Source organism: Lathamus discolor, chromosome 2 (assembly GCF_037157495.1).
Source record: "Lathamus discolor isolate bLatDis1 chromosome 2, bLatDis1.hap1, whole genome shotgun sequence".
Taxonomy (NCBI): Eukaryota; Metazoa; Chordata; class Aves; order Psittaciformes; family Psittacidae; genus Lathamus; species Lathamus discolor.
Window position 1 is genome coordinate 120,010,879 of NC_088885.1, and position 13,509 is coordinate 120,024,387.

Sequence of the window (13,509 nt, forward strand, 5' to 3'; positions counted from 1 at the left end):
GCTGAAATACATCTCACTTGGCTTTAGTTGCCTTTAAGGTACACATTTGTTCTAATGTGATGATTTGAGCTGCTTCTGCAGAAAGAGAGTGAAGTAGATGCTTCCAGGTGATTACCTTCTCTCTTTATTTGGACATTTATCTTAAAATGAAATTAATTACCCTCAGAGAGTGCCAGCTGCTTTCTCAAGATTTTACAGGGAAATTGTCTGACTATAGACTTGATAGGCAAAGTTGAGCAAGTGAATCCTATGCCACATTTATTTCATTTTTTTTAATAAACAAGATTTTTAAAGATAAAATACAGCTGACTTCATTAGCTTGATTTATCAAAAAACTCAAAATAGTTATGGTAAATCCAAGACTGCATTTTTCAGCAAATGAAGTATTCAACCATTTTCCTCGATGCAGCAAGAACTGAAATAACTTCAATTCAGGTTAAATAGTTTAGAAAATGTATTTAACTCAGAGTGAAGGGATTCCAGTGACGAAGTGCTCATCTAGTTGGAAAATGGTTTCTAAGCTTAAATATGCTTTTTAAAATTATTTATTTATTTATTTTTAGTATTCACACTGTTTTCTGTCTAAATTTGTCAAGCTTTAACTTCTAGAAACTGGATTTTGTCATGCTTTTGACTGTTAGCCTAGATAGCTCTCTCAAACCAAATTTCTGCTGCCTTTGACAGGTACTTATGACAGCAAGCAAATCAGTATGCCTTTGACAAGTTAAATAGATTAGGCTGCTTGATTCACTGGAATGTGGGTTTTCCAGTGATTTATTAATGGTCACAAATCTCAGAGCACCATACTTCTTCAACTGTCATAACTAGCAATTGTTTTTCATTATCTTTATTCTTGCAGTTAACTCATGAAAATATTAAAGACCATAAGCTTATTGACTGGCCTCACTACAATGAAAAGTGCTTGGAAATATTCTCCACTTAAAATTGTACTTGGAGACTTACCAGTTAGACATTTTATTGTCCCATTATCAGCCAGGTTGAGTTTACCTGGGAATAACTTAAATATTGGATTATGGTGTCTTAATCAGAACATTACACAACCATATGCATTACTAAAGGTGAAGAAAATTACATCCATCCTATTTTCTTTGCCTGTTAAACCAGATCTCAAACTTATTAAATCAGTCCAACAATCAGGCTGCATCATATGGGTTTGAATTTGTGCAAAATTATGTCTATCTTCAGGGCTTTTTGTTTTGTTTGGTTTCATTTTTATGTTCCATTGTGTAATATAATGTGTGTTTATAGATTTGGCTGTGGCTCATTGTTGGGGGGTAGGGGAAGGGAGAAAAGGGGTGAGCGAGAAGCTATGTGGTTCTTGAGTTACCAGCTGGGCTTAAACCATGACACTGATGATATTGGTCTCTGCAGCAGTCCTTCGGCCTTTTATTAAATGCATTTTACTTGAGTTCTAATTGAAACGCCTTTTTACAAATTAGCTGAATGATCATAGATGCCGATTAGTACAATGTACTACTATTCTTCCTTACTCCTGTTGCTGTTCTATGCATACAAATCCTATTTCAAAAAGATTCCGTTCCAGTTATACTAACCAAATTAACATATGGTCAGTTCAGAGCAAATATTGTTTGTTCTTTTTTAGTGCCCCTATTCTATCATTTATTCTTCAATAATCTTGTTGAAGATGGATGAACCAGGGTAATTGCAAGGTATCAGAAACTTCTAATTATGCATTCACTGTAATCTAATTTTTTTTTTAAATGTAAAGATAATTTTTTTCAATTAATTTCTGGATGAGAATTTAACATAAAAACCTATTTAAGAAAATATGTAAATTTAGGAGGAATTTGGGTTTGGCTTTTTCAAATGCATTGGAAAACCTATTTTTAAAGAAACATTTGGACAGAACACAGACTACATGATGCTGAGGTCACAGTCAGATGCGCTGTTCATCCATCCACTGAGCTGGGCTAAGACAGTAGTGTGCTATCAGTGCCTCTCAGCACTGCTGCTTACCACTCAGTGTTTCCATTCCTTCAGTGTGCTGGCACAGTGACATTCATTTACTCTGTCCAAATGTTTATTTAGTTTAAGCAATTAATACTGTTGATAATTTAGGCTTTTTCACTTCATCTATCTTGACAAAATTTAGCTGGAGAGAAGCTGGTCATGTGGTTATGTTGGCATAGCTAAAAAGGTTAATATCTCCATCTAAGAGAAGGGGATGTGACAACCATTTGGGACAGGGTGGATGAGTTCAATTCAACACAGCTGAAATATCCACAGTCTGAAGGGTGACATGTCAGCAAAAGTTATTTATCTCATTTGCCTGCTTCTACAGGAGTGTTCAGACAGTTTTTGATTTGGGCTCAGTGATACTATGGCCTTTATTTTGCCTTCCAGCACTAAAACTCTTTTGTTTTCAGTGGAGTTTCTCCAGATTAAGAAGTGAGATCAAAATAATCAGGCAGTAAATAGATAAGTTTGCTAAATTTAATAGCAAAGGTCCTTTACCTAGACACTTTAACTCCTTTTCCAATAAAAGCCTATTAAAATGATAGTAACATTAGCAGTGTGGGAAATCACTTGTGCACACAGGTTGATGGAACGAAGCATATGGTGTGTCTTGACTTGCTATTTTCTGTTCAGTTGGGAATATCGTCATTAACCAATCATCAAGCCTAAATACTAAGCCTATAAAATGATTGGCATTTATAAAGGTAAATATTGCACAATGACTGTTCAAATGCTGCTTTTGTTACAAGAGCTATTTCAACTGCTGCAGACAGTGATATGTTGCCAGCACTGACACTGAAGTGTACTGAATATGAAGTCAAACTTCGTCATAGATTTAAAGGAAATGCTCAAACGATGGGTCCCAGGATAAAAAGAAACTTTTGAAGAGAATCTGAAAAGGAGTTATCAAAAATTAAACTTGTAATAGCCTGGAAGGGTTGCTGGAATGATTGTTTTTAAGGTATTTTTCTGTGCTTATTCTCTTATCCAAGAAATACGAAAAGTGTCAGTTCTGGTTTTGCTAAGGCAGCTCTTCTGGGTCACAGAGTAAGTATGGCTCTCACATTGTCCATCTCGGCTGCTTAGTCTTGGGAAATATCTTTCTTTCTCCAGACAGTGTTAATTAATAAAATTTAGTGGGCTGTACATACGCACACATTGTTTTAATATTATTCTGAGAAAATTCAATATAAATTATGCTGAATTAAACAATATGTATTATTATCAATATTTAAGGTGACTTTTCTCCATCCAAACCTAATTTGCTAGTAGTAACTAAAAATTAATGAACATTTTTCCCTAAGGGAAAATGAAAAGGTTTTATATTCTGTAGTTTTAACTATCTACTGTGTGGTTCCTTCTTATCTTAACTCTGCTTGCAGAAGAATTAAGCCTTCCCTAGCTTTAAAGCTCCCTGTTGGTGAATCAGGTGAGATGGAGTATCATGTAGCATACAAGACTGTTCAACAACTTCAACATTTCCTATGTTTTATGACTAATTGTGGTCTGAAATTAATCCACAAAAATATTAGCTAAATTATTAATAATAATATAATTTCTTAAAATTGTAATGAAACACGTGTCATAATATGTCTGTTTTCAGATAGCTTGTGAGGAGGAAAGTGGGTTAAATTTGGCAAATAAATTATCTATAGCAAACTGTTCATCTTGCTGTAACAATTATAGTAGCTGTTCTTTCTCTGCTCTTTTTTTTTTGGTTTCTTGACTAGAATTAGAGCATGTAGATTTTTCAAACATACACATAAAATGTAATCTCGTCTGTGAAGTGAGTTTATCCCCGTTGTCACCATTCCTACTTTAGTTAATAGTTTTTCAACTTGCAGTTTCTGAGATGGCTGAATCATCTGCAAATTTGACCATGGTTTTCTGAGATGTTACATCTCTAAAATGGGCTCTTTAAAACTGCACATTGACCAATGATAGTGTGTCTAATGCAAATCAAACATCAAAGTTTTCACAAATGTTTATTCAGCCAAAATATATGTATTTTCAGAGGAAAAAGGTTTGTAAAACCTTTCATACACTACCTATATACATATATATATATAAACTTCCTGTTAACTGTGGCTGGATTATCCAGATTCTGAATAACTTATAGTACATGCAGCATCTGAGTTACTAAGTACTTTCAGAATCACTACCACTAGGGAGAACAGTGAGCAAATACATTTGCTGAAGTGCAAAGTTTTTCTGGCTTGGTAGAGTTTATTAACTGTCAAGCCTAGTGAAAGTTAAACCCAGCTGTCCTTTCTCTGGAGATAGCATGAGCCTAGAAGTCTGCAGAATATTGTCTATATTTTTCCTTTATTCCTCACCCTCTCCTTTCCAAAAGTGGTTACTGACAACAGACTTTTTTTGGAGACGCTGATGATAATGTCACTAAATCAAGTCATCATCTGTAAAACTCTTTTCTCTTAAAAAGAAATCTATTCCAACAAGTATTCTAATCTGACAAACACTTCCTCATATTTTTTCAATAAAAGAAATTGTGCATTAATATAAGCATAACCATTTGCAAGGACAAGCAGTAATCTTTTAAGACAAATTTTCACATTTTGGGAATACAAGATGTTTATTAACTGACAGAGACAGGAGTCCATAAGTATCTTACTTGAGTTTATCTGTGTTTTTCTCCCATCTTCTAGGCCTGTGTATTTTTAATACATTTTATTTAACAAGACATTTTCTTTTAGTCAAGCATGATGTTATAACTGTACCAATCCAAATAAAAATAGAACAAAGCAGTGGTAAAACTTTGTCATAGTTAAGGTGAATTAAGAGCTCAGATTAATGGTATTCAATCATCAAATTTGTCCAATAGGCAATAAAATATAAATGTGGTGTTGACACTGAACATTACTGTTTTGACTTAGCTTTGGAAAATGTGAAGAGAAGCCTCTTTCCCTGCAGTCCTGCACTCCATCTGGAATTTCAGCCCAATGTATTTCCCCTGCTGCCACAGGACATTATACTGAGAACCTTCACTTTCATCTTACACTTTTGCCAGTCTAAATTCACTAAGCAGCTGATAAACTTGACTCATTTTAAGGAAGCATAGTTATTCCTGTGCCTCTTTAACATTTTTTCTTGAAATCATTGTCAGTTTGCTGTTCTCATTTTCCCATTTCACCTGATAATGTAGGGGTGACAGACCAGTTGTGATGGTTAGGTAATGCACTATACCAGTTTTTGAATAACACTACCTTTCAGTGTAGAAGAAGCCATGCAGTAATTCAAAGACAGTTTGGTGATTAATTTTAGTAAACTGTTAAAAGTGTAGTTCACAAACACATTCATTCACATTAACATGTACACATATTAATGAAAAATAAGAAAAAAGTTAAAGAAAAAAGTTGGGGTTTTTTTATGTTTCTGGGGATTCTTTTTTAAATGGGTGGTCAAATATTATCTGCAATTTCAAGCTCAATATTTTAACTTATGGTGGATCTCATTATGTTGCAAACTGGTCAAGCTGGTCTTGGTGACAAAAGTCTTTTATCAATTATTCACCAGGAAAAACTGTCCAGGGAAAACACATAACTGTGGCTGGTGGAGCAAGAGAATTGCTTTTCTCTATTTCATCTCTGCATAATTCTTTGTATAAGGATTACTGCCCTTTTACTCTGGCTGAGCAGCTTCAGTGTGAATTATGTTGGGAGGACTTCTCAGGACTCAAGTGGGTTTGCTCGTTATTGCAATCCAATCCCCTCAAAAATTTCTTTGTACCTTTAAATCATGCTAGAAATCCAATCACAAATAACACTAGATTTTACCAGTCATCAACCCTAATAGAAAGGAGATGGTAATTCATAAATCTATAAAGCAAAACAGGTGGAAGGTCTCTATGCCAAGAAATTAATCTCTGTTTTCCAGCTGAGTAAGTGGGTGTAGGACCCACAAAAAGCCAAAATCACATATTGTGAAAATGTTTCATGTCTGACATCTCACCATGTTCTTTAGGCATTTCAGGTTCTAAATATTTTAAAACTACTGTGGTCTTTTTAACTGATAGAGAATAGTAAAACATATTTAAACATAACTTTGCTATTTTTCTGTAATTTCAATTACATTTATTAAAATTAATCCTACAAGTTAATTCAAATCTGGGACCAAATTTGTCATTCTTTTCTAAGAGAATAAAATACAGCTCTGTGGTGTTCACTTCCGTTCTTATCACTCCCTGCATCTGATCCCTCAAAAAGGAGCCCTGGGGGGTCTATTTTGTTGAGAGTAAGAGATGTTTAGAATGGTACCCCTGTAAATCATCAAGAGTGAAATTTGGGAAGGAGAATCCCTCAGGAACTGAGCAGAAGCAACTGATTGATCTTTGTAGGAAAACAGGTGGTTTAGCAGCAAATTGCAGAACTACAAAAGGAATACCACTTAATGCAGGTGTTTAGCATCTTTAAGCTTGTAATCTCCGATTCTGTTGGTATTTATTGAATTAATGAAAAAAGTATTTTCCTCCCTCTTTCATATTTTAATATACACTGTTAATTTCATTTGGTGGTTCTGATTCCATGTGTGGTTTTGAATCTCAATTTTTCAGGTGGATGTTTTTCAAATGGAAGCAGTAGATGTTGGGACTCTGAAAGAAGTAGTGGTCGAAAAAGGGAAAGGCACTGACTGGCTTCTGGAGAAGATTATTGTGAAAGAGTCAGCAGCTTCAGGGACAGAAACATTGTTTATGGCTCAAACGTGGCTAAAAGACAGACGTGATGGAAAAAGATTTGCCTCAGTAACTCTGAATGCCACAGGTTGATATTATCTTTAAACTACCATTTGCCAAGAAATTAATTCAAAACTGCAGAATGCAGCTATGTGATTTGCTTCTATAAACAAGTTATGGTTTAAAATGTTTCAGTAGAACATTGTCAATTAGTGCGTCTGAGCACTGTTGGGTTTTAGTACCATTTAATAACTACTATTTGCCAGAAGATAACTTCTGCTTTGTTACTCCAGATTTAGAGTGGCATAAATGGAAAATAATTTTGACTATTCTTTTTACAAACTAATGCCTCTCCAAGTCTTCTAATTTGCCACTTACTTACACAAACAATTTTCTAAGCTTCAAATACCTCTTCTCGCTACTTGCTAGGCATAGTGAAAATAAGGTAAATAGTGGGGGCAAACTGTGTTTACACAGTAGAGAAAATGCCTCCACTGTATTCAGAAGACTATTTTACATTATTTGTGACATGCTGTTTGGATATCTTTTGTCAGAATCTGGACATACTTTTAATGGGCACCATGTGGGTAATCAGTCCACAGAGGAGCAGTTTTGACCTGACCCCACCGCTTGTGACTGACTGCAATCTGTCTAGACAACAAGGGAATGCGTACCCTACCTCACTGTGCTGTGGTTTCAATATAAGCACAATCTGGTGTGCATAGCACTCCCCAACCGGATCTGTAGAATCATAGAATAGTTAGGGTTGGAAAGGACCTTAAGATCATCTAGTTCCAACCTCCCTGCCATGGGCAGGGACACCTCACACTAAACCATGCCACCCACCATGCCATCAGTAGGTAACCAAAGACCAGAATGCACCTTTAAGGCTGATGTATTTCTTATGATCCTGCCCCTGAGAGAAGTAAATAGAGACTGTAAATGAGTCCTTAAATTACAGAAAATATTTTAGCTCTTTTTCCTCCTAACTATGTGGGCATCTCTGCTTGTTGCAGTTTAGTTTGCATGATGGTGCTTGTCCAGCAATAGCCTATTGAGAATGAGCAGAACCACAGCACAATCCATTTCCTCTGCTCTATCATCTCTAACTTTTGATCATTTGAAACCTGGAGAGAAAAAGAGGAAGCTATTATAGTGGAAAAGCAAATAATTTCAGCTTTCTTTTCGATTGTATGTTGGGACTTTCCTGAAAAAAATATAGGACTATTTAATGTGTTTAAGGTTTTATGTATATGTTTCTGTTTCTACTAGAATGCACTGATTTGGTAAAAGAAAGTGAGGTCTATTATACAATAATTGGCAAATCCAAACTTGGTTGTGCTCTCAAAATAAGGATTTTCATCTTTAGTTTAGGCCTCTATCAAGTGATTATAAGTAGTTTTGGTCTATAACAAATCCCACTGAAATCAGTGGGAGCTGCTAGCAGTGGGAGGAACATCAGCTGTAAAAATGGGCATTAAATACATCCAATTATGTCTGATATATCCAGAGCATGTTGTATACATGAAACAGAAATTATTTAAAATGAAAAATACTTGAATCTTCACGTCACAGCAATTTCATAGTAAAAAGCTAGCTCTAGAGTCAGTTCATTAAATAGGATGATATGTAGGAGATGATGCTTAAGTAGAAAATCACATTGTACACTTCCTAGTTAAATCTTTAATCTAAATGATATAATACTCAGTCAATTGCCTCAGTAGAGATGAATACAGGCATTTATTATCATTTAGACACTGTTCTACAAAAGTATTAATTTGGTCTTCAATTTTTTTTTTTTAATTAGAAATTCAGGAGAGAAAAAGCACTTCTGCCTGGCCTTTAGGAAAAGAGCAAATGAATTCAGGTATCTCTTCTGCCATTACATCGACTGTTTTATTCATTAATTCTGAAATAATAATGTGAGAATATTTTCACCAGAATACATCATTACACTTACTAGTACTGACAATATTTCCCCCTTTGTAATAGTAAGAAATGGAATATATGCAGGGAGCTGATCAGCACCCAGTTGAAGTGCTTATAATATTAGTGCTCCCCATGTAGGCTAAGATATGTCTTGGGAATTTTATCTCAGGTACCCTAGTTAACATATGAAAACAGAAACATCTAAACATCTTTAATCTATTTTTTTCTTTTTATTTTCCTTATTTTGTTTGTTCAGAAGGCAGATGGAGGATTTATTTCACAAAACATCAAGAAGAAAAAAACACAGACTTTGAAAAGTTGTCAGAAATTTTATCCAAGTTGATTATGGTTTTTTATGGAAGCAACGGCAAGTCAAATCTGGTTTCCATGGAAAAAAAAGTGGAACATCGGGCTAAGAACCAAATAACATATGATGTAAAATAATCTATACATTTGTCTATATTTAAAGTTTGAGTTTATTTTTAGAGAGAAATAATCATGTAGTGCTATAAACATTGCAGATATTATTGTTCAAATATTCAAGAAAAGCAGAACTGAAAGTTTCAGTTGCAAACTAGATTTCATTTTTAATTTTTGGCTTTCTCAAGTTCATGATGATCAAGGGTATTCTATTCTTTTCTTCTTTTTTTTTTTGACAACAAATAGTCATAGTTAATAATGCATATCAATTTAAATGGCATTAACAGTAAGTGTGCACATTTAGAAATCAGTGCAGTATGTAATTTGAATTTGATAGAATAATTACAATGAATGGCCCTAGAGTACAAAGCTAATAGTTCCATAAGTGCTTACATTCAACCTGGTTCTGCTGCCTCTGAACTCAGCGGGACTTTTAGCACCAAGGCTGATGCAAATAGGGTTAGGTCCATGCTGGTCCCTTTAGAGAAAAGTTCCTCTTTCTAAATTAGCTACGCATATACCTATATATCTCTGTTGAGATGCTAACTCCTTGTTTCGTTGCTTCCTAGATACACTTACCATCTGATTTGGGAACGCTTTATAAAGTGAGATTTGGTCTCCAGAGTTTGGAAAACAGCATGTCCCAGTTGTCTCCTTGTTACTTTAAAATGCAGAACACATCAACCCTAGATACCTTTCGTCTCACCATAAATAAAACACTTCCTCTTTCTTTTAATGGAGACAGATGGATTGAATTCCCTATAGAGTGGCCATTAAAAGAAGCACTTTCTGGTAGGTATAAATCTACTTTAAAGTGGTAGAGTGATCCAGGAGGTTACCACGTCCTAATATGACAATTGAAACCTTTATCAAAACAGAAAATTTTATTGTCTTTTTTTAATGATTCATAAAGTCTAGATAAGAATTTAAAATGTATGAAGGAAAATACAACCCACTCAGCTTAATTTTTGTACCATAAAGTGGGAAATGCAATATTCATTTGATTGCACAGGACTATTATTATATGCTCCAAAGAACAGTTTGTAAGAAACATACCTTTCTTGCAATATTGTAATATTTCTAGTCTCCTTTGTTTAATTCTCAGCTGCTTATATTACTCACATTAACAATATGATTTTGTATAGCTCATTCACTATTAAACAACTTTTTTTGTTTGCACATTCCAAAGTAAATAACAGCTCAAAGCTACATATAAGCATCAGCTTTATTACCTTTATCCACTACAGATATTTATGCCTGTTAAAATTAGCTCAATTTCCTTATGAATATCACCTTTGTTAAGCAAAATAAAAGAAATTCTTTAATCTGAAATCCACTATATCTTCCATATTCTTCTAATGCTTACTGAATGACACCATGTGACAGAACAGTCCTCAATTTAATAAACAGACTAAATAATGATATTTAATATTCAAATTATTTGTGCCTGAGTTTTAGGCAGAAAACAAATGAGTTTCCTGGGTAAAGAATAAGTCAGTTCATCTAAAGAGATATGAAGAAGGTGTTAAATGAACAACCCCAATATGCTTTTGGACAGGAATTTATGGCTCTGTTTCAGTGACGTGTTTGCATGTGTCTAAATGTAAGCATGAAAATAATTTCAGTAGAATTAAGAGGGCTTTGGAGTTGTTTTTGTGGTTTTTTTTTTGTTGTTGTTGTTGTTGTTGTTTTGTTTGTTTTGGGGTTTTTTTTTTTTGTTTTTTTCATAATTTGCCTGCAACTGAAAACTTAAATTTTTAATTTAGGCTTTAGATTTTATATTGCTTAGAGCTGTTATTTTCACTTGAAGACTTGTACACTACGGGTACAGAACAGGGCTTAATGGTTTCCATCATACGCAAGATTGAAACAAAGAGGACCTTCAGATTAACATAAAGCACATAAATATGCCCTTTGCAAAAGCCTGATTGCTGTCACATGCAGAAATTACTAGCACACTGAAATGGTGAGAGAGAGATGCAATGTGGGTGAGAAATGGCCAGTGAGACTGGAACCCTCATGATCTTGGCTTGGACTCTGGCTCTATCACCAACCTCTTGGTTAAAAAAATAATTCTCATTTTTTTTTTATTTTGTAATATTTTCTTCTTTGTAAAATGCTTTGAGATCAAGAGATTAAAAAAATCTCAAAAAAAAAAAAAAAGAATAGGTATTATATTACCTATGTGTTTAGGTGAAAGAAAAGCCAACCAAGCAAAATAGCTTATCTGTTGCACTTATTTCTTCCCACACATGCTTTAGAAGTCTCCAAGGAGGAATTTGTAACCACAGTGGGGAAAAAAAAATTAGGACAGTGAAAAAACATATTCCCCCAAATCTTTGCCATTTTATGTCCAAGAAAGCTCTAAGCAGCTCCACAGCAGGTGGCATATGTGGAGTTCAAAGGGATCCTTTACACACAAACTGACTTGAAATTTATGGTGCAAAACAGATCTGCTTTTCTGTCAGCTCTCTAAATCTAATGTATTTTTTTCTTGGTTTTCTTCTCAGCTAAAAGCAAACGCAATGTTGTGTTAATTGGAATGGAAAGCGGCTGATCGTAATCACCTTAACCAGAAGCCATGTGCTGTTCAATTTGAGATACAGCTCTGTCACTCATAAAGTGCCTTAGTATTTTACCTCTTAGTTATCTTTTCCATATTTTGTATTTGGGATTGTGGTGAAGCATATACTAATGGCTAATCGAAACCATCAAACCAGTTGATAAAGTACTATGCAGACCCTTGAGATCTAGCTGTGCACTCATGTGCCTTTGGGTATATTAATGGAGAGAGGCCTCCAGCTGACTGCATAAATAAATAGTTCCTCTTCACTGTACCTTCCTTTGAGATGCTTACACCTCAAGAATCCCCCAGGGTGAAAGAGTGTTCTCTTTCCCTCTCATACAGGGCTGTATAGAAGGTGAATTTTGCAGTGCTATAGCTTTTAAGGCAAAACAATTAAATAACAAAAAGGTGAAATGAAGATATATTATGCTACTTTCAAATAGCTATTTCCACAAAGTTAACACAAAGCCATAATTCACACTGAGATTATGAAATCGTTAGAATTTTATAAAATTAATGGAGTTGCAACATTCATATATGTTGTAATCATATGTAAACTTCTGTTCAGAGATTTCTTTCATCTTTTATTTTTCCAATCTATTCAATACACTACAGAGATAAAAGGTTACTTGCCCACATTTGCCCTATTACGGTGTGATCCCACTACCTGAACAAAGACTACCATTTGAGCATTTTAGCCTTTAGTCTCCTTCAATTGCCCTTCTGTGTATAAGGTACTCTGCCTATTCTATCCACTGTATAATCTGATCCAAAGTTCATTTAATTCAGCATGTTAAGGCCACAATAAGACAATAGATCTTACTTGCCTTGGCCAGACTCACCTGGAACCTCCAGCTGTAATGGGCACAGGGTGTCCTTTTCTGATCATGCCTGAGCTACACTAGATGTGCATTTGTCCTTAGTCCTCCCTCTGATGCTGTCTTCTGGATAAACCTTGGAACTATGTCGTAGCCTTACTTTCAGTCTTGTCTCTGGTCCTTTCTCCTGCTGCTCCCATCTCAACCACCAGGATGGTTCCCAGATCTTTTTCACTGCTGCATATGGGGCTGTTAACAGCTCAGCCTGACACACGCAGATACCACAGGACTGCTGCCCGGTCAGTGAAGGAACTGCTACACTGTGGTCTTGCTCAGCTCCTGTCTTGTCCATGTTCATGGGACAGGCCCACTCTTGCTGCTCTCTGACACAGGGATCCAACAAACAAGACTTCCAAATGCAATCCTTTCACTCTTGTTTTAGGCTGGTCCAGCCTCACTTCTCAAGTTTCAGATCTGGAAGGCTGTCAAAACAGAGGTCAAGTAAAATAAAATGTTTAGAAAATCAGAATTATAGCAAAAAATAACACTGCACAGGTTTCTTTGTTCTGTGTAGTGACTCACTCACTGCATAGCACCCCTTACTAAATACACAGTTTCCTTTCCTGATTCTTCATCTTCATTATAACACCACCCACCATATTCCATACAATCCTTGTATTTAACCTTTTATATCTTATGAAGCCATGATTTGCTATTCTTTACGCAGCATCAGTTTTTTTACTTCCTTTTTAAACTTATCTGCATCCCCTACTACTTCGGCTTTTACTAAGTTTAACCTTTATGGGTAAATCTAAATACCTTTTTTGGCACTATGGATTTCTTTCCATGCACCTGCTCAACTGCAGCAGGCAAAGACCATAGAACAGAGGTGGTTCTTTTACTGAACTCAGTATTTTAGATGGTCATTAGATTTGAAAGCTGATAATAACAGCTTGTTATCTGCTTTATGTAATCAGTTTATGCACACAGCCCTGTACAGAATAGCTGTCTCACTGATCTAAGCTCTGAGAAGAGCATCATTCTATAGAAGCCTTTTGCAAGGTCAGGATTCATGCTCTTCCACCACG

The 13,509-nt window shown here is 35.2% G+C and overlaps 1 protein-coding gene across 1 annotated transcript in view; it reads left to right on the forward strand.

Annotated features, from left to right (window-relative positions):
* RP1 (RP1 axonemal microtubule associated) overlaps positions 1–13,509 on the forward strand; it is a 178,995-nt gene that overhangs the window by 153,900 nt on the left and 11,586 nt on the right. Inside the window, exons 47-50 of the mRNA XM_065669368.1 lie at positions 6,569–6,776; positions 8,496–8,555; positions 8,874–9,052; positions 9,607–9,829. Of these exons, the coding sequence (XP_065525440.1) occupies positions 6,569–6,776; positions 8,496–8,555; positions 8,874–9,052; positions 9,607–9,829 (670 nt within the window). The remainder of the gene's footprint in view (positions 1–6,568; positions 6,777–8,495; positions 8,556–8,873; positions 9,053–9,606; positions 9,830–13,509) is intronic.